Source organism: Mesocricetus auratus, unplaced genomic scaffold (genome assembly GCF_017639785.1).
Source record: "Mesocricetus auratus isolate SY011 unplaced genomic scaffold, BCM_Maur_2.0 Super-Scaffold_100009, whole genome shotgun sequence".
NCBI lineage: Eukaryota > Metazoa > Chordata > Mammalia > Rodentia > Cricetidae > Mesocricetus > Mesocricetus auratus.
Window position 1 is genome coordinate 59,454,597 of NW_024429193.1, and position 24,369 is coordinate 59,478,965.

The following is a 24,369-nucleotide window of genomic DNA, read 5'->3' on the forward strand; positions in this document are numbered from 1 at the left end:
TGGTTACATAGGAATTATAGGGCATACATGGATACCAGTCAACTTTCTGTTGCAATAACAAGAGTTAATCAGCTTAAAAAGCACAAAGATTTATTTTGCCTCACAGTATTAGAGGTTTCAATCAGTGGTCAGTTGTTGTGCTGCTTTTGGGTCTGTTGCAAGAAAGTGCATTATAGTGAGAGCTCGTGGCACAGGAAGCACCCTTCAGGACAGCCAAGAAACACAGAAAAGGGAGAGGGGTGCCTGGGCGTCACTGTTCTCTTCAAGAGCATGCCTTCCTGATAGGCTCTACCTTTTTTAATTTTTCTTGACACATGTGGGTGGGTTTGCACATACCAAGGCACATGTGTGGTGAGAGTGCATGCAAACAAGCAAATTAATAAAGTAATAAAAAACAATTTTAATGGAAACATATGTAGTTTAAATATATTTAAAAATAAATAGCAATATCTGTTGCAGCATTCCAAATAATAAGCAAAGGCAAAGTTCAGCAATCTGTCATTAATAACTAACCACTGAGCTGACTCAGTGGTTAGAAGTGCTTGCTGCTCCTGCGGAGGACCTGGGTTCAGTTCCCAGCACCCATGTGGTGACTCACAACCATCCGTAACTCCAATGCTATTCTGACCCCGCAGGCACCAGGTTTATACACAGACAGAATACTCACACACATGATAAATCTAAAGCTCAAGCTGTACGAGACTGTATAAGCTGCAGCTACTGGTTGGTATTTAAGTAATGTTGGCTTTCGTGGTGTAGGGTGAGCCGCTCTTGTATTGCCTGACCTTGATGTATTTTATGTTTCTAGGGATCTTGTCTATAGAACAGCTCATCAGCCGAGTGGGTGTAATCGGGGTGACGCTCATGGCTCTGCTGTCCGGATTTGGTGCTGTCAACTGCCCGTACACTTACATGTCCTACTTCCTTAGGTAATGCATACTTCGTTTCTTTTATTTTTCACTGTTACTGGAATATGTATGTCATGCCACATCTTTAATATTCACATATTAGATCTGGGACTGTTTCTTTATTCTTCTCTTCCTGTGTCCATGGGTGTTTATTGGAAGCCTTTCTAACAAGTCATTTTCTTTTCTCATTTCTTTTGAAACGGCAACTCAGCCCATGTTAGCCTTAAGTTATATTCTCTGACCTCAACCCCTTGGACACCTGGATTACAGGCGTGTGCCACCATGTCTGGCTCCTCTAAGTGGCAAATTTTATAGGTCTATCCCCATGCTATTTAAATGCACACTTCCAGTGGACAGCAGTGTGAACTTCTCCCAACTTCAGTTAATTGGTTCTTCCTTAATATCAAAAGGTAGAAGATATTGCCAATTTTTAAAAAATGTATGTGTCTGAGTGCCTGTGTATAAGTATGTGCATTGTATGTACTCTTGGTATAACTGTGTGTATGTATGTGCATTGCATGTACTTCTGGAGTGTATGTGTTATTTGTATGCCTTGTGCCCACAAAGAGCCTCAGTTGCTGTTTTGGAACTGAAGTTACAGACATTTGAGCCACCATATAGGTGATAGGAACCCAGGTCCTCTGTAGTAGTGGCCAGTACTCTTTTTATTTTATTTTATTTTTTTGACCCTCAGGTTGTTTGTTTGTTTTTCAGGTTTTGTTGTTGTTATTATTTTTTTTAAGACAGGTTTTTTTTTTCTCTATAGCCCTGACTGTCCTGGAACACACTCTGTAGACCAGGCTGACCTCAAATTCACAGAGATCCGTTTGCCTCTGCCTCCCGAGTGCTGGGATTAAAGGCATACACCACCACTGTCTGGCGAGTACTCTTAATCCCAGACCATCTTTCTAGCCACTAAACACATTTTAAATGTGTCTGGGTCAAAGCTAAGAAAGACTTTGAGGGCTCGGTGTACCCTCTACTGCCCTGGACAACAGAAAAACTAACTATAAGAAGCTATATTAGCTGGGTGGTGGTGGCACACGCCTTTAATCCCAGCACTCGGGAGGCAGAGGCAGGTGGATCTCTGTGAGTTCGAGGCCAGGCTGGTCCGACAGCCTCCAAAACAATACAGAGAAACCCTGTCTCATAAAACAAAAAACAAAAAAAAAAGCTATAGTATAAGCATTTTAGCCTAATGGAGTCATTTTAATATTTTTTAGAAAAACAGGTCCTTGAAATGTTGAGTAACAATTGTGGTTTATGTTTTGCCAGATGGTTGGCATGATGCCCCTGGGTGGGACCCCAAAACATTGCTAAGTTTAGCTCATTGCAGGAACGTGACTGATACGGATATCCTTGCGCTGGAACGGCGACTGTTGCAGACCATGGACATGATCATAAGCAAAAAGAAAAGGTGAGGCCAGCACACGGTGATCACTGAAAGGGGGGGGCTTCTTACTCCTTTCATTATAGGCTAATGTACCGCCAAAGACTCAGTCTCACCTCAGATGAAGAAAAGTCTCAAGTTCTACTTTCCGAATTACATTTCCCTTTAGATCAAATGTTAGAATAATGTCTGATATTTGGAGATTTTTTTTTGTTGATTTCATTTGTTTTTTTCACACATTTCTTTAATGTCACTGTGCAGAGGACAAGGATGGGTTCTTTAAGGCTGTTGTCCTACAGCTTTACAAACCTTTCCTTGCTTGACTTGCATCTTTTTTACTTATTTTTCTCCAACTACCTAAGGCTCCTTTTAAATCTTCTAGCCTGGGAGTTTACTGAGATTACTCACAGGGGCATAAGGCACACACATACACACACACACACACACACACACGCACACACACACACACACACACACACACACACACACACACACACACACACACACCCTTCCTCCAGCATTGCTCAGCACATCTCTGAATTGCAGGGGGATCTTCTTGGAGTCTTGTGTCTTCTGAATTACAGAAGCTCTGAGACCTTTCCTTCTACAATAGAGTCAGTCTGAAGAGGAAAAAAGTCACTAAAAAGTCATGTAAAAATTACCCAAAAAAATACTTACATACGTGTTTCCCAAATGGCATATTTATAAAGCTCTGTGACACAGTGGGCCTGCAAAGCTCTCTGAAATCAGCTATCTGTATTTGAATCTTTTGTCATACCTTATACTGTGACCTTGAACTACGCACTGCACTTTGTGCCTTTGTTTCCTCATATGTAAAAAATGTGTTTGGCACATGCCTGTAATCCCAGCACTTGTGAGGCAGAGGCAAGAGGATCAGGAGTTCAGAGCCTGCAAAGGGTACAAAGTGTGCATTAAGTGAGCATGGACTACATGACAGAACACTCACATACTCACACGCACGCGTGCACGCATATACACACTCACATACACACACGCATGCGTGCACACATACACTCACACACACTCTCACACGCACTCACACACACACACACACACGCACGCACGCACGCACGCACCCATCCCAGAAAGGACATGGTGCTGCCTTAAGACTCGTGCACCTCTAAGAAGAGTGGGTCATACCTAGCAAAGGTATTGAGCTAATTGTTTCCATAAACTCATTTATTTTTTCTTTAGGAAACAGTCTGCTAGACACTATACCACATGTTCAAGAAGCTGATTAGTCTGCTGTCTTTATTAAAGTTTTGTCCACATATGATCAGTAGTGAGTTTGAATTGACAAGTAGTTTTGTATTTCACATTCCTTCCTTCACCACATTTCTATACTTTGATCCATAGTCAAATCAAAGAAACCTTAATGGAAGAGACAGCCATAGACATAAGAATGACAAGGAAGGCTCCAATTTACTGAGTAATGTTTGTCTCTATTTGTATGTGTCTTTACTGAAGTTTGAAAGGTAGAGGTGTAGCTATACATTTATTTTACTTACATATGTGTTACTTACATTTCACATATAAATGTATAGAAGTAAAAAAATAAAAATCTATTCGGTAGTGAATATGTATGAATTATTTTGGTCCCCAAGGTTATCCTCCCTTTCGTGATACTCTGATAATGAAAAGACACAACTGATATAAGGTAGAATGGGACCTAAGGCAGCTGCAGATGGGCCGTCTCTCCCATCTTCTACTAGCTGTGCTTAGGACTGGCTCTGACTCAGGCACATCGCCAGTTCTTCTATAAACCCTTGTCTGCTGGGGATCAAGAGTGGTTTGGGGTCCTGTAAGATTCACGTAAGTAGATGGGCGCTCAGAGGCCTCAGCCTCCCAGCTGGACTCGATCAGCACAGCGCCCCCCACTGGAGCTAAGGCACATCCAGACAGCTGACAGCTGGGGAGGAGTGGTGACCAGAGCCCACTTTAGATGGAGGAACAGAGCACAGTGGCCCGCAAGACCAGTGTCTGTTGTGGGGAGACGGCGGGGGGGGGGGGGGTGGAGTACAGGTGGGACGAGAGAGGAAAAGTCCTAACCTCTGCTTGGAGTCAGATGCTGCTAGGCTGCCTTTCTTAAACTGACTCAGATGGGGACAAAATGCATCCGAGGGAACCTTAAGCACCAGCCCTCAATGTTTTAAATCAGTCGCAGAGGAAGCTTCCAGGGCTGGCAGTGTGAGTCAAGCAAGTGCTTCAGCAGAGAATCTTAAAAATGAGTACTTGAAGTCACTGGTAAATGAACAGAAGCAGGGGATTTGAGAAGAGCCTCAAGTGACTGCTAGACGCTGCTGGCTTTATTGTCTAAGTGCCCTCCACGGAGTTCAGGTTAGCAAAGTACCTGGAAAAAAAAGGGAAGCATTGCAACCAGGGATGCTAGAGGCCAGGCTCCACAACTCAAATGTCAGTTCCACCCAGATCCTGCCTCGCTACTCAACAGTCATGAACTCAGGAAGCACCAAAGAACCCAAGAAGCTTAGCACCGGTAGCCGCACGCTTCTTAGAATTGCAAGTTTTCTTTGCCTGAATGGCTGCCTGAGGCCTGTGCAGGCTGGCACACACTAAGATGACAGGAAGGGAAAACTTCCTGGCCTGAGGTATGAGAAGGCAGAGCTCAGGGTTGGCGATCAGAAGTTTAGGAAAGACGGTAAGGAGAAGAACCACAGAGAGTTCTCAAGTGTGGCTAAAATCTGATGTTCTTAGCAGGCGCCATGGACTTCAGCTGGAACCCAGATGAGCTAGCTAGCTGCCGATACACTGTACAATACCCGGGGAAACGATCCCACAGCCACACATATCTAACAGAGCAGGTTTCCACCCACTAACTCAGCTGTGAAGAAATAAGACCGTGAGCATTTCCGCATGCAAATAGCAATGGAAACTAACTCCAGATGGGTCCAGATGATAAAAATTTAGCAAGACTTGAACAGTTAGCATAGGAACATTCAAAGGAATGAAGGAAGGCATGAAGTGATATTAACTAGTGAAAGAAAAGGGAGTTACTACAAAAATGCAGATCCAAAGGAAGTTCAGGGAGACAGGTATTTTACCAAATGAATCTGAAACAATAAATCCATAGACCTTTTCCTTCCCTGAAAAAATCCAAATCTAAGCTTCACAATATGTAGAAAAAAATGGATTCAAAACAGACCTTTAACTTAGATGTAAAGTATAAAACTACCAAACTTTTAGAAGAAAAAAATCTCAGATTTAGAGCTAGGAAAAAAAAATCTAACACTTAACCCCAAAAATGCAGTCTATACAACAAAATGTAAATAAACTGGACTCCACCAAAATTGAAAACTTGCTTTGCAGGATACTATGTAAAGAAGGAAAGACACTACAAGCAGGGAAAAAGCATCTGGGAAAAGACTTTAGAAAGGAAAGGCCTTGAAGTCACATTAAAAACAACAGTATAATCAGTATAATGTGCACAACAAACATGGGGATGGCATTGGGCTCGTGGAAAGACACTCAGCATGGTGGTAGTGACATAGTAGTAGGTACTATGGACATGCAGTTAAATCCACAGTAAGGCTACCGTACAGTTAGGATGACTCAATAAAGACTTGGTGACAGTGGACTAGAGAGGTGGCTCAGCAATTAAGAGCACACCCTGTGACTGCATAGAACCCTTGCTCAGTTCCCATCGACACCTCAGACAGCATCTCTCCCCTCACACAGGCAGCCAGTGCCACACCAGAGCCTTTAGATGTTGACAGGGACAACAGAAATGGTTTCTCTGCTCCCTCTGTCAGCTGCCTTGCCGTAACCCCAGGCGTTGAGCCCAAGAACTATGAACTGCGTAGCACGGAGCCTCATCACACGCTTGTCCCGTGTTCCCCCTGAAAACTGACTGCATCACGCACCCGAGCCTTTTCCTGCTTCCTTCTTGTCTTCCCAACATGCCGCGTTGTGGGGACTATGCCAGGAGAGTCAGGAAGCTCAGGCGTGGGCTCTTTCATTCTTCCAGGGTCCAGGCAGAGCTCGTGAGGAGGAAACTGTTTCTGTAGCCATCCTTGTGCATGTCCTTCTAACTGGTGCTTTCAAAATTTAGCCCACAGAAATGCTGCTTGGCGCATGGTCCCCTGGCGCCATTTGTAGGAGTTCCAGACGTGAAACCTGCTGCTGCTTCGTCGTAGCCTTTCTGTCCCTTGCCACCCAGAAGTGTCCACCTTGAATTTCTCTGTAGTGGGCTCTTCTGTCTGTACTAGGTTCACCCTGGTTGATTTTAGGCCCACTGTACGCTTCAAACACTCACTTGTGTTTCCTAAGCTCACACGGACCTTGTTCCTAATAGCGCTGGATAGATTGGAACTTGCCAGCAGCCGCCATGGTGCCCCGAGTCCTCCACAGACAGGGAGGATGGAAGGAGTGGTGCCACTGTATCAGTTTATCCAGCAGTCATGGGCAAAAGGGCCTCAGCGAGCTAGGAGGCTCTGTTTACGTCATCTTCCTTTTCCTGCGTTCCTTCTTTGTGCCTGGTCTTTATCTGGATTTGTCAGCTACTTTGTTCCATGTGGCAAAGATGAGGTTGACTGTGACTTTATTAATCTTCACGGCCACCCAGCGTGAGGAAGGAAGCTGTAGGTCTCAAGTTTATTGCCGGCTCCACAGTCTGTGCCCCAGACCAGACCACGTGGCTCTAGGAGCGTCCTCTCCCTCATAACTCCTGAACCAGTAGAGACACAGCACGGCCGTGGGAAGGTGAAGGAGACCGAGGCCCGGGTACACCTCATTCTCAGACTTCTGTTTTCTTTATTTCAGGATGGCCGTGGCACGCAGAACCATGTTCCAGAGGGGGGACGTGCAGAACAGGCCGTCAGGACTCTGGGGCATGCTGAAGAGCGTGACTGCATCCGCCCCAGGAAGTGAAAGTATCCTTTATCCCTTTGGACTCTTCTCCACGCTGGACCAGGGGCAGAAAAAATCCATCGTGCTGGGTCAGTGCCCGCCAGGGTGCGTGACTGCAGCAGAACCCAGACTGGCCAGCACTGGATAGGAAGTACAGTGGGTGCATCCTCTGCCTTGCACTTGTAGCTAACCACAAAGCATTGTCTCTGAGCTGCAGGGAACCTGTAAGGTCGCTCTTTCCACTTTACAGCTGAGAACTAAACCCAGACAGGTGAAGTCACACGGTGGTTTGTGGCGACTGTGGGAGCAGAGCTGTGGCCTCAGCTTCATAACTTGCTCCTCTCTGCTGTGCTGACTCCCATCGCTGAGAGCACAGTGGCTCCCTGCGGCAGTGGATGGTTCACGCACGTGGTGGCAGGGGCCCGTTTCTAACCAAGTTGTAGTTAAAATGCCAGGTGGCTGCGTTAATAGATTGTTCCTGGCCCGCTAGCTTGGAGGCTGATGAGGTGGTCCACGCCTAGATGATTGAGGGGACCTAGTTACTTACCTCTCGGAGCCCCTTTCCTTGTCTGAGAAATGGAACAGCTGTCTCGTGGGGATGTGGGAGAATAGAAGACTCCGTCTGGAAGAACTAAAGAAGGCAGTGACCAAAGACCAGTCTGGTGACTCGGTGGCCACTGTGCTGCGCATTCCCCACACAGCATTACTCAGCTGGCATGGAACTGCTGTGTCATAGGTCTCAGAGGTTGAATTTGACTTCATGGATAAAAAGCAAAAGCCAAGCACAGGAAAGCATCTGTCTGAGAAACCAGATGACTGTGGGGGTGCCCCATCACACCTCTGTCAAGCCAGAGCACTACCCTGACGCACTATTGGCAGAGGTGGGAAACTCAAGAGACAGGCAGTTCCCCACATCTGCCCTGTAGAGCAGCTAGAGCAAGTCCTTTCCCTGCCGTTTTCTGACATTTCTCTGTGATTTAAGCCTTGATGCTCACTCTCTGCCAGATCTGACTCTTATTCAACAGGAAGTAGATGCTCTGGAAGAACTAAGCAGGCAGCTCTTTCTGGAAACAGCTGATCTGTATGCTACTAAGGTACAGAGCAAGGAGACAGCTATGGCTTTACCACATGGTTGAAGAGAGGATAAGATCTCCTTGGCTTGTCAGAGCCCCCTGACCAGGCATTGCACCTGTGTAAGCGGAATGGCCTTAGGAAAGAGGGCTTATGTTTAGGAAGTCCCTCCTGTGACTGCAAAATCATCCCTGGAACCCTCTCAAAAGAGAATTGGAGGGATAGAGGAGACTTGGGGGGGTGCTGACCCACTCCGGGGTAAAGATGGTCACCCCTAGATCTTCTCACTGCCTCACAAATTAGCCCCATCACAAGGATGATAGGTCCCTGTCTTACTGGTAACTTCTCAAGGCACACCTGAAATGCAGTATGATGGAAATACACAAATTTAAGACTGCAAACAACCCTAATCTTTTCTGAGGCAACTTCCTGGGTGGCTGTAAAGGGTAGAGTTGCCAGTGCTTTGGAGATAGGCCTGAGCCCACTCACCACCTGACCCTGCGTAAGTTGTCTAACCTCTAAGACTTGTCTCATCTGTAAGTGAACGTTCTGGAACATATCTCATGAGAGTTGTGGAGATCAGGACGTTCACAGGAATAGACTGTCTTGTCTCTGAAGGTCGGCAGTCAGCACAGGCTGCCCTAGTGGCGTCACTTAACATTATTACCATGTGTGTCATTTTGACTCACTCTCAACAGTGAGTCAGTCATAGGCATGGGAATGCTTTTGTTGAAAATGTTTGCCTTTGCTAAAATCCATGTTTTGTGTTTGGTTTTCCTTAGGAAAGAATTGAATACTCCAAAACATTCAAGGGGAAGTATTTCAATTTCCTGGGTTACTTTTTCTCTATTTATTGTGTCTGGAAAATTTTTATGGTATGTATGTTATAGGATTTTTTCATTTATTATTGATATTTGTTATACATTATTTCTAGTATTGTGTGTTAGTGTTTATTAGTGACAATAAAGTCTATGTGTGCATGCATGCTCACATGGGGAGGCCAGAAGATAGCTCTGGGAGTCAGTTCTCCCTTTGTTGGAGCAGAGACTCTTGTTATCAGGCGAGCACTCCAGCTAGCTGGCCCATGAGCACCCAGCAGTTCTCTGAATCCACCTGTCTTGGCAGAGGACTGCAAGGGTTCCAGGTTCAGGCTATCATGTCAAGCTTGAGGTAAGGCAGGGGGTCTGGGGCTCAAACTTTGGGTCCTCAGACTTACAAGTGACAAGCGCTTTCCTCATGAACTGTTTCCCCAGCATCCATGTTTTTAGTGATCAGAATTTGGTGACTTTTTCCAGGAGTGGCAGACATTAGATGGGCTTGACTGATAACAGTGAGCTCAGCTGCACATCTCGAGTCAGCAGAGAACATCACTGTCACACCACCAAGCATTTCTTTTCCCCTTTCCTATGGAGGACTTAGAAAGAGGGTACATAAGTTTCCTGTTTTACTCTTTTCCATAATGCCTTGAGCACCTGACTGTCTAACCTCAACCCCAGCTTTCAACTCAGAATAGAAGCCACTTGCCAGTTTTGATAAGGTACACCTAAAGCTTCAGTCCAAAATCCCCAAATGCGCGTCTGTGGGCCATACGTGTTTTCTGCCCGCGCCCCTGTGGCTGTCCCTGAGTGATGTATTCATTGTGTATTTACTTGTCTGCTTCTGACTTAGCTGTGGTGTCCATGAGTGTCCTGTGGTTGTAGGAAAAGGCTGATTTGATGCTCTTGTTGGGTGAGTTCCTGCTGGGGCTGTTTGCACAAAGAGCAGCTTAGCTTTGTCAGCTGGTTGACTAATTTGATCAGTGTCATGCATGGGGGCCTAGAATCAATGGAGCTAATGTCAGTAGCACTCACATGCCGCTTTCAGATATGATTTGTTCCCATGAGAGAACCAGCAGAGGTGCTGTGCTCCTATCCTTCCTGAGCTGCAACCTCTAGGGAGCGCATCACCTGTTTAACAGCTGCGTCCAGATGTAATTGACATGTGCTAAGACACGTGTCATGCAGTTTGGTAAGTTTGACACCGGGCACATCTGTACCACAGCTGTTACTCAGTTCAGATAGAGAGAACCCAACATGGCCAAAATTTCCATGCACCCTTTAGAATGCCTCCAGTCCTGAGGTAGCAGCTAGTCTTTCTTCTGTACAGTGTTTTCGCTTATATTTTCTAGATGTTTATATAAATGTAACCAGACAGTTGCTTACTTTTTCTGCCTTGCTTTTCTTGTTTTGTTTTCTTTTCTGTTTGTTTGTTTTCTGTCTTCAGCAGGATTGTTGGAGCATGTCCATGTTACTGTGTGTACCTGTAATTTGTTCCTTGTTACCGCTGGTGTGGCCGAGCCACGGTTTGCAAATCCATTCACCTATAGTGGATATCTGGTTGTTTTCAGTTTGGGGATGCTACATGTGGTGCCATGAACACATGTACAAGTATATGTGTAGACATATGCTCTCTTTTCTTTTGGACTAACACTTTAGGGCAGGGCATCTGACTAATATGGCAGACATATGCTTCACTTTTAAACTTCATTATTAAGGGTGTTGTATGCCCGGGCGCACCTGTGGAGGTCAGAGGGCAGCTTTGGAGAGTGTTCTCTTGTCCCACCTCAGTGTGGGTCTGGGGATTGAACTGTGGCTATCAGGCCTGAGAAGTAATAAGAACCAGTAGTTATTGTTTTCAGAGTTGTATAACTTTACCATAGTCAAGTCTGAACATTTTTACCAAGCCAGAACCGTTACTTCAGTCAAGTACTGAACATTTTTATTAAACCCAAAAGAAATCCCAATTCACTAGCAATTATGCATCTGTCCTCCAGCTCCCATGCTCCCAGGCAGGCAAGCACTTGTGTCTGGGTTTTCCTCTGCTGGAATTTTATGGCTGGAGTTAAGGGGCCTTATAAGGCACTTGATGTAGGTGCTAGGGTCCAGACTTGGGTTCTCTGCAGGAGCAGCAGGGTCTCCTCACCTCTGAGCTCCCTCCAGCTCCCTGCTTCCCCTACTTTGAAGGTTTGCTGTTGTTTGTTTTTTGACCCACACTTACTGGATTTCGCTTTGAGACGGGGTCTCGTGGTGTAGCCTTGACTGAGCTAGAACTCACTGTGTAGACCAGGCTGGGCCTGAACTCAGAGACTCGCCTGCCTCTGGCCTCCAAGTGCTGCGATTACAGGCGAGCATCACGATCAGCTCCCCTGCCTTTTGGTCTTTTGATTGACACTTGCAGACTGCGGGGTGCAGTGAGGCTGTGATTATGTGTCCATCGGCCGAGCTTCAATTGGTCCTCTCATCTTCATTCCTCTCAAGACACTTTGAGATGTATTACTTCTCAGTATTCTTACTTTTTAGTTAATGTATGAAAGAATGGGTTTCATTGTAACATTCTGAAGGTCTTTTTGTCAGCTATAAACGTTTAAAATCATTGTGTTTCCTTTGTGATTATAAAATGACCCTTGTAACACCACCCTGGCAATGTTTCTGCTGTGAAGTCCTTATGTGATATTAACAGAGACACCCTGCCTCTATTGGATTAGTGCTGCTATAATATCCTTTTCCATCCTTTTACTTTGACCTATTTGTATCTTCACGTTTAAAGTTTCTTATGAACAACATATACAGTAATCAGGTTTTGTTTTTTTTAATTCAGTTTGACAGTCTGCCATTTCACTGGTGGTTTAAGCCAGAGATTAACAATCTATGGTCCACAGGTGCCCATCTCCGCTTTGCCTTTGTAAATAAGGTCTTATTGGCACAGAGCCAAGCCCAGCCCTCTGCTGCCACAATACAGAGGCTGAGTTTGCTGACCCATGACTTAGACTCCTTACATTTGGTGGTGTTATTGATGGCTAGATTAAAAGCTCCCGTGTGGCATTGACTTACATTTGGTGTTGTTAGTGATGGCTAGATTAAAAGCTCCCATGTGGCATTGACTTGGCGTCTGTCACACCCCTTCTTGCCCTCCCATTGTTAAGCTGCCATCACTGGGATTAACTGGGTGTCTTTCCCTGTTGTTGTGGCTCTTAGAGCAGTCACAGAATCACCACAGGAAATGACCCAGTGTTCCTTGGTTCTTACTCTAACTCATCTGCCAGGACGCTAGCTTTCTGATCTCTGACTCATAGAGTACGCATGCTTTATCACCCTTGATACTTTACAGAAAGTAAATGTGGGATAGACTCATTTGCCTATGTGTGAGTAGGCAAAATAGATTTCCTATTCATGATTTTGATTGGCAGTACAGTTAAAATGTATTTTAGGAAGCATCAACCTGCAAGATATGCTCATTAATTCATGTGGAATCATTTTTTATTAAAAATTTAAATTACATTTATTTACTTTGAATGTGTATGTGTTCAGGCACATGTGACAGGGGACGTGTGTGGTGGTCAGAGGACAACTTACAGGGGTCAGTTCTCTTCTACCATGTAAAATCCGGGCATTAAATTTAAGTGGTCAGGCTTGGTAGCAAGTGCCTTTGTTCCCTGAGCCATTGCAGCTGTGTGTCGCTCTTTGAGACAGTGATGAATGGTGTTCTAACGTAAAGCTCTGTCTCTGCAGGCAACCATCAATATTGTTCTTGATCGAGTTGGGAAGACTGACCCTGTCACCAGAGGCATTGAGATCACTGTGAATTACCTGGGGATCCAGTTCGATGTAAGAGCCGTTCTAGATCCTGGCTCGTTTCCCTCTTTCTGCTCTGGCCAGCCAGAGCTCAACACTCAGGCTTTAACCCCTGAACTTTGAGTCCATTTGTCCTCTGTGTGTTGACAGCTCACATGGCACGTTTGTAAACAGCCAGGTTTAGCTTTAAGTGACCTGGGTGTGACCTGCTGCTACAGGTCCTCCTCAGCCTGCCCTCACCAGCCCACGGCCTGCCCACAGCCAGCTACCGCTTTGCCAGTTTCTCTGCTCCAAGTGTTCAGATCTTGTCTGTGAAACTCAATGAGCTCTTCAGACTCACAACTCACCTTTGATTAGTGAATTAGTGTTCTGAACTAGAGCTGAAATGGTTTCTACTGTAAGAAACGGTCTTTATCAGTCCAGGTAGACCTCGGACTAAAGTTAAATTGTGACCTATGCACAAAGTTGAGGAATTTTTTTTTTACTCATTTCTCTTTATTTCATAAAACTAGGCATAAACACACCTTATCCCAAGTTCAGTGTCCTTACTCATAGTATAATTTATTTCTAGATGACATCATTCAGGCTGATGAACACTTTGATAGTAAGACTGGTGTCACATTTCTTTGTCCTTTGTGAACTATTAAGCTTCTCTGAGGCTGCTGAGGGCATGTGTTTCCCTTGGTCCTGCATCTCAGCATAGCAGGTCCCCGGTCTCAAAGGCAGCTAGATAAAATGACCAGGCACACTTGAGCTGCTGTCCTGAAGAAGCAGTGCCAAGGATGACTTTGCCCTTTTTTTAGGAGCCTCACTGTGTGGCACAGGTTGGCTTCAAGTTCATCAGTCCTCACTGTGGAGGCAGAGGAGGGTGCTGTGGATAGTCCTCCCTTCATTTCAGCTGTACAGGATCTGCCTGGCTCTAGCTGCCAATGCTGTTGCTCAGGCACAGATGGCCATGCCCAGCTTTTACATGAGTGCTTGACATTTCAATTTAAGTCCTGTTGCTTTTACAGCAAGTGTTCCTACCCACTGAGCCATTTTCCCAGCCACTAACATATACATCCTTAATGATGGGTCAACAGCATAGTCTTTAAGTGTGTGACGGATCGAGGCATCTTTTCCTTCAGGTCATGTGGGATTCCTGTGTGAATTTCTCAATTAAATATCACTTGGCTTTCTGGGCTTGCTGTGAGTGGCGGCACTAGGGAGGCAGGGGCAGGTAAATCTCTAAATTCAAGGCCAGCCTGGTCTACATAGCAAGTTCCAGGCTAGGCAGGGCTACACAGTGGAAATCATGTCTCAGAAACAAATGTGTTCTTTACCGGGCTACACTTTTAGGAGTGAGTACTCTGAGGCTGCTCTATTCCATCTGCTCTAGCCTGATTCATCTACTTCCTCCATGCTCACGCTTCTAAATAAATAACCAGCTTTTTGGATGTTGGTATGGCCTCAGCCTCACATACCTGAGAACAGGCAAGCACAGGTTCCCTGTCAAGCAGTGCAAAAAAGCTCCTTTGTATGATTCAAGTGAAATTCACTAGGAATGCCTGTGGAGTCTCACTGTTATGCTGTATGATTCAAGTGAAATTCACTAGGAATGCCTGTGTAGTCTCACTGTTATGCCGTTGATCTTTACACCTGTAAGGGTGTGATCATCAGTCCTTCATTCACAACCTTGAAAACAATGAGTTCATTTCCTTTTAACCTTTCCCTCTGCACTACTCACAGTAGGACCATCATCTCATCAGCTATGGGTTTCCTCACAGCAGGACCATCATCTCATCAGCTATGGGTTTCCTCACAGTGGGACCATCATCTCATCAGCTATGGGTTTCCTCACAGTGGGACCATCATCTCATCAGCTATGGGTTTCCTCACAGTAGAACATCTCATCAGCTATGGGTTTCCTCACAGCAGGACCATCTCATCAGCTATGGGTTTCCTCACAGTAGAACATTTCATCAGCTATGGGTTTCCTCACACTAGAACATCTCATCAGCTATGGGTTTCCTCACAGTAGAACATCTCATCAGCTATGGGTTTCCTCACACTAGAACATCTCATCAGCTATGGTTTTCCTCACAGTGGGACCATCATCTCATCAGCTATGGGTTTCCTCACAGTAGAACATCTCATCAGCTATGGGTTTCCTCACACTAGAACATCTCATCAGCTATGGTTTTCCTCACAGTGGGACCATCATCTCATCAGCTATGGGTTTCCTCACAGTAGAACATCTCATCAGCTATGGGTTTCCTCACAGCAGGACCATCTCATCAGCTATGGGTTTCCTCACAGTAGAACATCTCATCAGCTATGGGTTTCCTCACAGTAGAACATCTCATCAGCTATGGGTTTCCTCACAGTAGAACATCTCATCAGCTATGGGTTTCCTCACACTAGAACATCTCATCAGCTATGGGTTTCCTCACAGTGGGACCATCATCTCATCAGCTATGGGTTTCCTCACAGTAGAACATCTCTTCAGCTATGGGTTTCCTCACAGTGGGACCATCTCTTCAGCTATGGGTTTTCTGATTAGTGTTTTTTCCCTCATTTCTCTTACTTGCTTTCTTTGACCCATAAGACTTGATTAACTCTACTAATTAAGAGATCCAATGCTATCTTTCTAAGGTATCTACCACCTGGTATTTACTTCAAAACCAACCAGGGAGGAACCTAATGGAATCCCTTCTTATGGTCACAAAAGTAATCAGAATTCACATTAGCTCTTGGCTCGGCCTGGAAATGAAATGACCTGTTCTTCCTGTTCTGATGTCAGGTGAAGTTCTGGTCTCAACATATTTCCTTTATTCTGGTTGGAATAATCATTGTCACATCCATCAGAGGACTGCTAATCACTCTTACCAAGGTATGTTGCATCACGGTGTTCAAGGCCTTATTAATTACATGACTTCTGAGTTAGATCCTACACAGTAGTCTTGAACAACTCAGAAGTCATCCAGAAAAATAAAAAAAGACTGTTAAACTTTCTCTGTAAGTTGCTGGTCAAGTAAGATGTCATCTACCAGCCATATATCAACCCAAAGGCAATAGAGATAAGGGGTCCATTCTGTTCATTGAGCTGTTATCCACTCTTCGGTTGAGGGGCATCTAGGTTGCTTCCAGGTTCTAGCAATTATAAATAATGCTGTTATGAACATAGGTGAACAGTTGTCCTTGTGATTTGAGTGTGCATTCTTTGGATATATGCTTAAAAATGGAATTTCTGGGTCTTGAGGTAGATCATTTCCATTTTGCTGAGAAACCACCATACTGATTTCCAAAGTGGCTATACAAGTTAATATTCCCACCAGCAATGGAGGAGTTTTCCCTTTACTCCACATCCTCTCCAGCATAAGCTGTCATCAGTGTTTTTGACTTTTGCCAGTCTGACAGGTGTAAGATTGTATCTCAGAGTTGTTTTGATTTGCATTTCCCTGATGGCTAAGGATGTTGAGCAATTCATTTGAGATTCCTCTATTGAGAATTCTCTATTTAGATCTGTACCCATGTTTTAATTGGATTATTTGGTAGTTGATATCTGGTTTCTTGAGTTCTTTGTATATTTTGGAGATCAGCCCTCTATCAGATGTAGTGTTAGTGAATATCTTTTCCCATTCTGTGGGCTGTCATTTCGTCTTGCTGACATTGTCCTTTACCTTCCAGAACCTTCTCAACTTCAAAAGGCCCCATTTATTATTTATTGTCAGTGTCTGTGCTACTGGTGTTATGTTCAGGAAGTGGTCTCCTGTGCCAATGAATTCAAGGATACTTCCCACTTTCTCTTCTAAGACATTCAGTGTGACTGGATTTATGTTGAGGTCTTTGATCTATTTGGACTTGAGTTTTGTGCATGGTAATAGATATGGATCTATATGCAGTCTTCTACATGTCAGCACCATTTGATGAAGATACTGTCTTTTTCCCATTGTATAATTTTAGCTTCTTTGTCAAAAATCCAGTGTTCATAGGTATATGGATTAATATCAGAGTCTTCAATTGGATCCATTGGTCCACTTGTCAGTTTTTGTGCCAATACCAAGCTGTTTTCAATACTATAGCTCTATAGTAGGGCTTGAAGTCAGGGATGGTGATGCCTCTGGAAGTTCCTTTATTGTGCAGGTTTGTTTTGGCTATCCTGGGTTTTTTGTTTTTTCAAATAAAGTTGAGTATTGTTCTTTCAAGGTCTGTGAAGAATTGTGCTGGAATTTAGATGGTGATTGAATTGAATCTGTAGATTGTTTTTGATAAGATTGTCATTTTTACTATGTTGATCCTACCTATCCAAGAGCATGGGAGATCTTTCCATTTTCTGATATTATAATTTCTTTCTCTAAAGACTTAAAGTTCTTGTCATACAGGTCTTGTACTTGTTTGGTTAGAGTTATCCCTGCAGGGTCTTAGCCCAACCACCCAAGTCTGAGCTGGGTCCGAGGAAGGGTAAGTACACCAGCCTCCTGGGATCCCAGAGACAATCAGATGAAGCAGGGAGCCTAGTCAAGCAGGAACTCATTTATTGCCCCACAACAAGCATCTTTTCAAGCAAAAAAACCACAGAGTGGGAAAACAGCCAACCAGTGGTTTTAAAGGTCAGCCTGTCGTGTGCCTAGGCGCCCTATGCTTTACCTAGTGGGCACGAGCTGTTCACACAGTGAACCTCACCTGGTTCAATCTTGGTGACCAATCACCCTTTTTTGTAAACATCTCAGGATTCACCCTCCTAACTTTCACTCGGTGCCATTATTAACTCGCTCGTGTGCCCTTCATACCCTAAGATATTTTATGTTGTTTGTGGCTATTGTAAAGGGTGATGTTTCTGATTTCTTTCTTAGACCATTTATCTTCTATTTATAGGAGGGTTACTGATTTTTTGGGTTAATCTTGTATCCTGCCACTTTACTAAAGGTGTTTATAAGCTGTAAGAGTAACCTGGTAGAATTTTTTGGGTCACTTGTGTAAACTATCATATCACCTGCAAATAGTGAAAGTTTGACTTCTTCCTTTCCAATTTGTATCCCTTTGATCTCCTTTTGTTGTCTTATTGTTCTAGCTAGAACTTAAGTATTGAAGAGAGATGGAAAGAGTGGACGGCCTTGTCTTGTTCCTGATTTTAGAGGAATTGCATTGAGTTTCTCTCCATTTAGTTTGTTGTTGGCTTGCGGTATATTGCCTTTATTATGTTTAAGTATGTTCCTGCTATCCCTGATCTCTCTCCAAGGTTTTTATCATGAAGGGTTGTTGGATTTTGTTGAAGACTTTTTCAGCATCTAATGAGATGATCAAGTGGGTTGGTTTTTTTGGGGGGGTTACATTGATAACTTGTCTCATGTATAACCAAACATGGTATTCAGCAGATACTTAGAAAAAATGACAAGCAGACACTCAGGGTTAGAATGCTTGTAAGTCGCATGTGAAGAAGATAAGGGGCAGAACATGCAGCTCTTTTCTGAGCAACATAATGAAGACCACATGGTGTCAAGAAATGGATCCTCTCTGGTAGAAGATCCAAACCCTGAGAGAAGAGAAATTAGGAGGAAGGGACTCCAGACATCTAACACAATCTGGGGAGATCCCAGGAGCCCTTTACAGATACAGGTGCTTGGAGTGGCCCAAAATTGTTTGGTGCTGTGTTGTGATGTCCAGGGCATTATAGTTTCTAAAATTTAACAACAGAGGGTCACTTTGTGTCACACATAAAACCACCAACCATCTCAGGGAGAACTTGTTTTTCTTGTATTTTAAATCCCTCTCTATAGCCTCAACCTCTAAACTAGCTGTACTTTTTGTGCCATGAAGGAGATGCTATTAAAGGCTAATTGGGTAGCGTATTGTTCATGACAGGAATCTGTCTGTACCACCCAAGCTTGTTCTCCTCCCTTTCTCAACAGTTCTTTTATGCCATCTCCAGCAGTAAGTCCTCCAACGTCATTGTCCTGCTGTTAGCACAGATAATGGTAAGTTTAATGATCTGCCTTTGTGTCTACAACTGTAAAATGCCAAAAATGTGATTTTGTTGGGGGAGCTTTTGTTTTATGAGACAAGGTCTCATATAGTCCATGCTGTCCGCAAGTCTTCTGTGTAGTGAAGGGTGGCCTTGAGCTCCTGATCTTTGTTTCTGCTTCCCAAGTGCTAGAATTTCAGGCATGCACCGCTACACCCAGATCAGAAATGTTTGGGTTTTGTTTTGCTTTTTTTGGGGGGGGGAAGGTTGTGTGTATATATGTGAGTCCAGTTGCCCCTGAATTTGAAGTTATAGGCAGTGAGCTGGGAACCAGACTTGGGTTATCTGCAAAAGCAATACATGCACATGTAACCACTGAGATCTCTAGCTCTCCAGCTCAGAAATGTTTACATTGTTTTAGTTGGGCCAGCATGGTAGCTCACTCAGTGACTCCCTGTGGTTGCCTCCAGGCCTGATGACCTGAGTTCAGTACCCAGACAACATGGCAGAAGGAGAACCAGCCCTGGCAAGTTGTCCTCTCATCACTCACACGCAAACCCACACACCTGTGTGCACACTGAAGATACACACCCACGCTTATGTGTATGGGTGTTTTGCCTACATGTACATATGCACACCATGCTTGTGCCTGGAGGGTGTTCAGCCTCCTGGGACTAGAGGTACAAATGGTTGTGAGCCACACCATGATGGTGCTGGGAATCAAACCAAGGTCCTCTTAAAAAGCAGCCAGTCTTAGCCACTGTACTCTCTGAAGCCCCAACAAAAGTTTTAAAAATAGTCCTGACGTTTGCCTGGCCTGCCCCTGGAAAGACAGACTCATGCAGTAGCTGGTTGACTTCGCAGGGCATGTACTTCGTGTCTTCCGTGCTGCTGATCCGCATGAGCATGCCCCCAGAGTACCGCACCATCATCACAGAAGTGCTCGGAGAGCTGCAGTTCAACTTCTACCACCGCTGGTTTGACGTCATCTTCCTGGTCAGTGCCCTCTCCAGCATACTGTTCCTCTACCTGGCTCACAAGCAGGCGCCAGAGAAGCACATGGCGCCCTGACCTGTGAGACACCATGGACAGTACCTGTACCCGGACCTTAAATTCTTCAAACAGATGAGCTGCTGGGCGGTTTACTCTGCCTCCAGTACACGCCTTCTTCCTCCTACAATACTGACGTCACGAACAGCTTCGACTAAGGCACAAGAGGGAGAAATCCCCACAGCATTCAGCAGGGAGCATGTGTGGGTCTGCGGCTGTGCAAAACGAGAGGGCGAGGGTCGGCATGAGGACACCCTGGTGCTCCTGAGTAGGTGGCTTCCCTTGAAAAACTTAGTAAAATCAGAGTTTTAACACTGTGGCCTTGGGTTCTCTTATCAAGCCGGGCTTGGTGTGCTGTGTTATTGTGGTCTAAGGTAAATTGCATCCCTCCTCACCCATCTTTACCTCATAAAAATAACCAAAAGGTTGTCTGTTCTTTTCTGGGAAAGGGCTGATAGACAACTGAAGTAGATTTTACCAAGAGATTTTAGGAGTGCTCTTATTTCCTTTTAAATTAGTAGCATGAATGCCCTACACTAGTCCAGCAGTGAGGCTGTCTCCGTCGTCCTCTTGTGTGGAGGGATGAGACAGTAGGTAGCTATGAACTGCCCCAGGCCCTCTCCTGTCCTGGAACTCAAGCTCTTGTCTATAAAAGGAAGATGTTTTTTATTATGCAAGTGCAATATAGGAAAATTCTGAAATATATTGCCTGGAAGTCTTCTTTTATTACTAAGGTCATAGTGTATAGTGTTACTGTTTGGGGCTTCTAGAAGCAAATGAAATGTTTATACAGAACAAAGGCACTATTCAAATTCAGACCTTATTAGCCAACAGGGAAGTTGCAAACAACTCAAAAGGCACCCTGATAATGCTTCTTAGACACAGCATTGCTACAGAAACACCTCCAGCAGGATGTCTGCCTGATGCTTTCATTAGCCACACTCACATACACAAATGAATCATCTCCGGTGCTCAAGAAGCGCACAGAAGAGGTTTCACCAACAGAAATGGAAAGTTGCGCTTTGGAAGACATCACACAGAACGGCCTGGCAGCTCCCTCCGGCTAAGTTGAGCATTGAGCAGCCCTTACAACAGCAGACAGTCACGTGGGACAAGTGGTTCCAGAGGTCTAATGGGGTCCGCAGAGCTCCTTCCTTGCAGAGGCAGCTCCTGGGCATGTAAGACTCGGGCAGCCAAAGCCACTGCTCCCTCTCATCACATCTCTGTGTCCTCAGAGCTGGAAGAAGAATTCGAGGCTGTGCTGTGAGTCTGTGTAAAAGAAAACCAAGGTTTACACCGGCAGCGTGAACAGCAGGGAGGAGAGCATGGCCTGCTCTAGACTGCATGCCTACGTCAGGGAGGAGAGCCGTGCACTTCTAGAAGACATCTATGCTTGTTTCCTATATAATGCAAACTTAGTATTCAATGCAAACAAAGCTCTCATTGTATATATAAATATATACAAACATACACATGTAGACAGTTTTCTATAAGACCACTATAGTCCTATCAGTAGAATACAATGGAAAGGAAAAGTAGGACTTTTCAGAGAATTTCCTTTTGTGAACTTGGATGCCAGTTCATTTTTGAATCTCAAAAGTTCATCTAAGAAAAAATTCTGACAAAAATAATTGTAATACCTGTCACTTAATACTGACCTTGGCCATGTCTGTTTTCACTCACTGTGAGCCAGGCACTGTTTTGAAAACAATTGTACACATTTCCCTGTTCTATAGGAATAGTGTAAAAAGTAGGGAAGCTAAAAGCACAGAGCAGGAAATTCCCTGCTGTGCAGCAGAACCAGAGCTCGTTCCACAGAACCGAGTCGGGTTCTTTTGGTGGTCTCCATCATGATTCTGATTAACTTCTGCATTGACTGATTGCCAAGCACATGCTACTTCCCAAGCCACAGTCTCAGCACTCAGGATGCAGAGCCAAGCCTGAGCTCCACAATGAGGGCCACATTTCTAAGACGACAATAAATTTGTCCATGTATACCTCCTCCTCTCCTCACAAAACCCTGACAGGCTGGTTACCCTGTTATTTTTGAGAAACAGGCACTGGGACTGGATCCCAGAGAAGCAAGTCGCCACTCACTCGTTCTTTTTCTGGGTGGGAGTCGTGCGCTGCCTCTGCTGATGCTTCTCCATGGCCATCAGGGCAAGAGACCAGGGGGTCAGCCAGGGAGGAAACGATGGGGATTTTCTTAGCTTGGAAGTAGTCATAGGCCTCCTTTCCACAGACCAGGAGAGTGACGTGCTCCCCGCTGCTCTTGACTCTGTCCACTACCTTCTCGTAGGGTTCATCTTGCACATTCTCCCCGTTCACTTCAATGAGGATGTCCTCATCCTCCAGCCCCGCCTTGTCAGCAGGGCCACCCTTCTGTACCTGTGAGCAGAAGTTTCCGAGTGTCACTTCCAGACATGGCGAGGGTGTGCCAGGCAGCTTCCCTCCTAAAAATTAACCACATCTTTCTCCTTGAGAGGCTATACCCCCCTCCTCCACACTGGCCAAGCACCGTGCTGCACATCTTTGGGCTGAAGGCATTGGGATCCCAACTTGAGAGCTGCTGGGATCTCACTGCCCATCCCCACAGGGTACAGGCGCTATGACGCTTGCACAAAAGCAGACAGGTAGCAGTCCTGAAGGTGGAGACTATGACTGCCTCTGCGGCTAGCATCATGTCAAAAAAGCATGGCTTGCACTGACAGTGCCGATCCTAACTGGCTGTGTTTGCTGGGCTGCTGGGATCAGTTACCGTACCTCTCTGACAAAGGAGCCTGGCTGACCCCGAATGGCATTCAGGTGAAAGCCATAGCTGTCATCGACTTTAATCAGCCTACAGAGCTTGGGTTTATGATCTCCTGCATCCTCGGTTGTGTCTGGACTTGTGGCCTCCAGAGGAGCAGGCACAGGAGCTGGAGCCTCCGCGACAGAACCATTGGGCAGTTCTTGACTTTGGCAGTAGAGAAGTGGAGAAAAACGAGCCTTTTGAGAATAAAGGGGAAAAATAACACATATGAGCAGTTACACATCATTGAACGTGCGGCTTAATACACATGTCATACATGTCTGTTCCTCCATTGTAGGCTCTAAATTTTTCAACTACAGCCTGAGGTAGAAACGTGTACAAACACAAGTGTGTAAGACAAATAGTATGGATTTCCGCACCAAACCCCAAGGCTATCTAACAGATTACTAGCTTAACTCCACAAAAGCAGGCAGATCACTGAACTACACTGCCTACACTCTCCAGAGGGGAACACTTCTAAGGGACTACCCAAGTAGGCCTGCTCTCCCCTGTCCTCAGTAAAATTGTCTTTAGCACATTATATAAACTAAAAGGTAGCGGGCAGTAGTGGCGCACACCTTTAATCCCAGCACTTGGGAGGCAGAGGCAGGCAGATCTCTGAGTTTGAGACCAGCCTGGTCTACAGAGTGAGTTCCAGGACAGCCAAAGCTACACAGAGAAACCCTGTCTCAAAAAACCAAAAGCATTTTTGTGACTAACTGAAGACTCAAAGTCATCAGAAAAGATCAACTCCACACACTAATGGGAGAGGTGACCAAATACAGAGGCAAAAGTGGATCCTGTCCCTCAGTTGCTTGCTGTCACCAGCACTGGCGCTCAACTTTCTTTGCTAATTACTGTAATTAGCACTTCTCTCATGCCAAGCTTCTTCCTGTCTGTAAATACGCTGCTCCCTCTCACTGCCGCAGCCGTCATGAAGACAGCAATGTGATGGTCTTGAACATAGAGAACAGGAAATGAACTATTCTTTCTTCGAGTGCTCGAGCACATTCATCCCTGATGCCTTTGTGTTTGCTCCAGCTTCCTCTGGCAGTTTCCTGCTTTCCTTTGTGTAGTTATCCCCAGGAGCACCGGCTAACCCTTGAGACACGTCTTGCTGGCCTGAATCTCACCCAGTAGTTTAGCCTGGCCTGCCAAGCATGCCTTAGGGGTCTATCTTTGCGTTCCCAGCACTGAGACTGCAATTTTTGTGCCATCCTGGTCAACATTACAAGTCAAACTCAAGTCCTCGATCTTTTGAAACAAAATTGAGCGAAATTCCCCCATCCCTTTTTTTAATTTGTATTTTAATAGCGTTAACTTAGCTGGATAAGGATTTTGCCTGAGTTAGGGGCTAGATTTGGGTGTGCTTTGGACCTGCTCAGCAGTTAAATTGAGGTGAGTAGGTGTCCAGGACATTTGTTAGACATCAAACAATGAGGGAGGAACACTGTGTCCATCTCATCCTGTAGAAGCTTAGCAAAGAGGAGATGTGGGGTCCATCTGCCCACATTGCCCTTAGGAGCCAGGGACCTGGCAGCTCAGCCCCATACTGCCCTCGGGGATGTTTACAGACGCTCCACTTCCATGACTAGATGATGTGGGAAGTCATCCGAGTGGCTCACAACGTAGCCCTGAGCTCTCCCCAGCAAGCAGAGCAGCGGTGTCTGCCTGGGGATGGACCACTGGTATCATAGCACCCAACAGGAACGCAGCAGCAG

The 24,369-nt window shown here is 45.2% G+C and overlaps 2 protein-coding genes across 7 annotated transcripts in view; one reads left to right on the forward strand and one right to left on the reverse strand.

Annotated features, from left to right (window-relative positions):
• The window catches only part of LOC101838438 (Golgi pH regulator), a 44,401-nt gene that overhangs the window by 17,434 nt on the left and 2,598 nt on the right, over nt 1-24,369 (forward strand). For 2 of the 5 annotated variants that reach the window (XM_040752181.1, XM_040752185.1), the window contains 9 exons: nt 809-929; nt 2,245-2,325; nt 7,096-7,205; nt 8,188-8,276; nt 9,036-9,128; nt 12,801-12,896; nt 15,646-15,735; nt 18,755-18,820; nt 19,672-20,176. In XM_040752181.1, coding sequence (XP_040608115.1) covers nt 809-929; nt 2,245-2,325; nt 7,096-7,205; nt 8,188-8,276; nt 9,036-9,128; nt 12,801-12,896; nt 15,646-15,735; nt 18,755-18,820; nt 19,672-19,878 — 953 coding nt within the window. In that variant the 3' untranslated portion in view covers nt 19,879-20,176. Of the gene's footprint in view, nt 1-808; nt 930-2,244; nt 2,326-7,095; nt 7,206-8,187; nt 8,277-9,035; nt 9,129-12,800; nt 12,897-15,645; nt 15,736-18,754; nt 18,821-19,671; nt 20,177-24,369 lie in introns of those variants that run through there. The other 3 variants (XM_040752182.1, XM_040752183.1, XM_040752184.1) reach the window with 3 other exon arrangements.
• The window catches only part of Pdzk1 (PDZ domain containing 1), a 34,259-nt gene continuing 30,452 nt past the window's right edge, over nt 20,563-24,369 (reverse strand). For both annotated transcript variants that reach the window (XM_040752178.1, XM_040752180.1), the window contains exons 7-9: nt 22,621-22,845; nt 21,955-22,245; nt 20,563-21,126 (exon numbers count right to left, since the gene is read on the reverse strand). In XM_040752178.1, the coding sequence (XP_040608112.1) occupies nt 21,073-21,126; nt 21,955-22,245; nt 22,621-22,845 (570 nt within the window). In that variant the 3' untranslated portion in view covers nt 20,563-21,072. The remainder of the gene's footprint in view (nt 21,127-21,954; nt 22,246-22,620; nt 22,846-24,369) is intronic.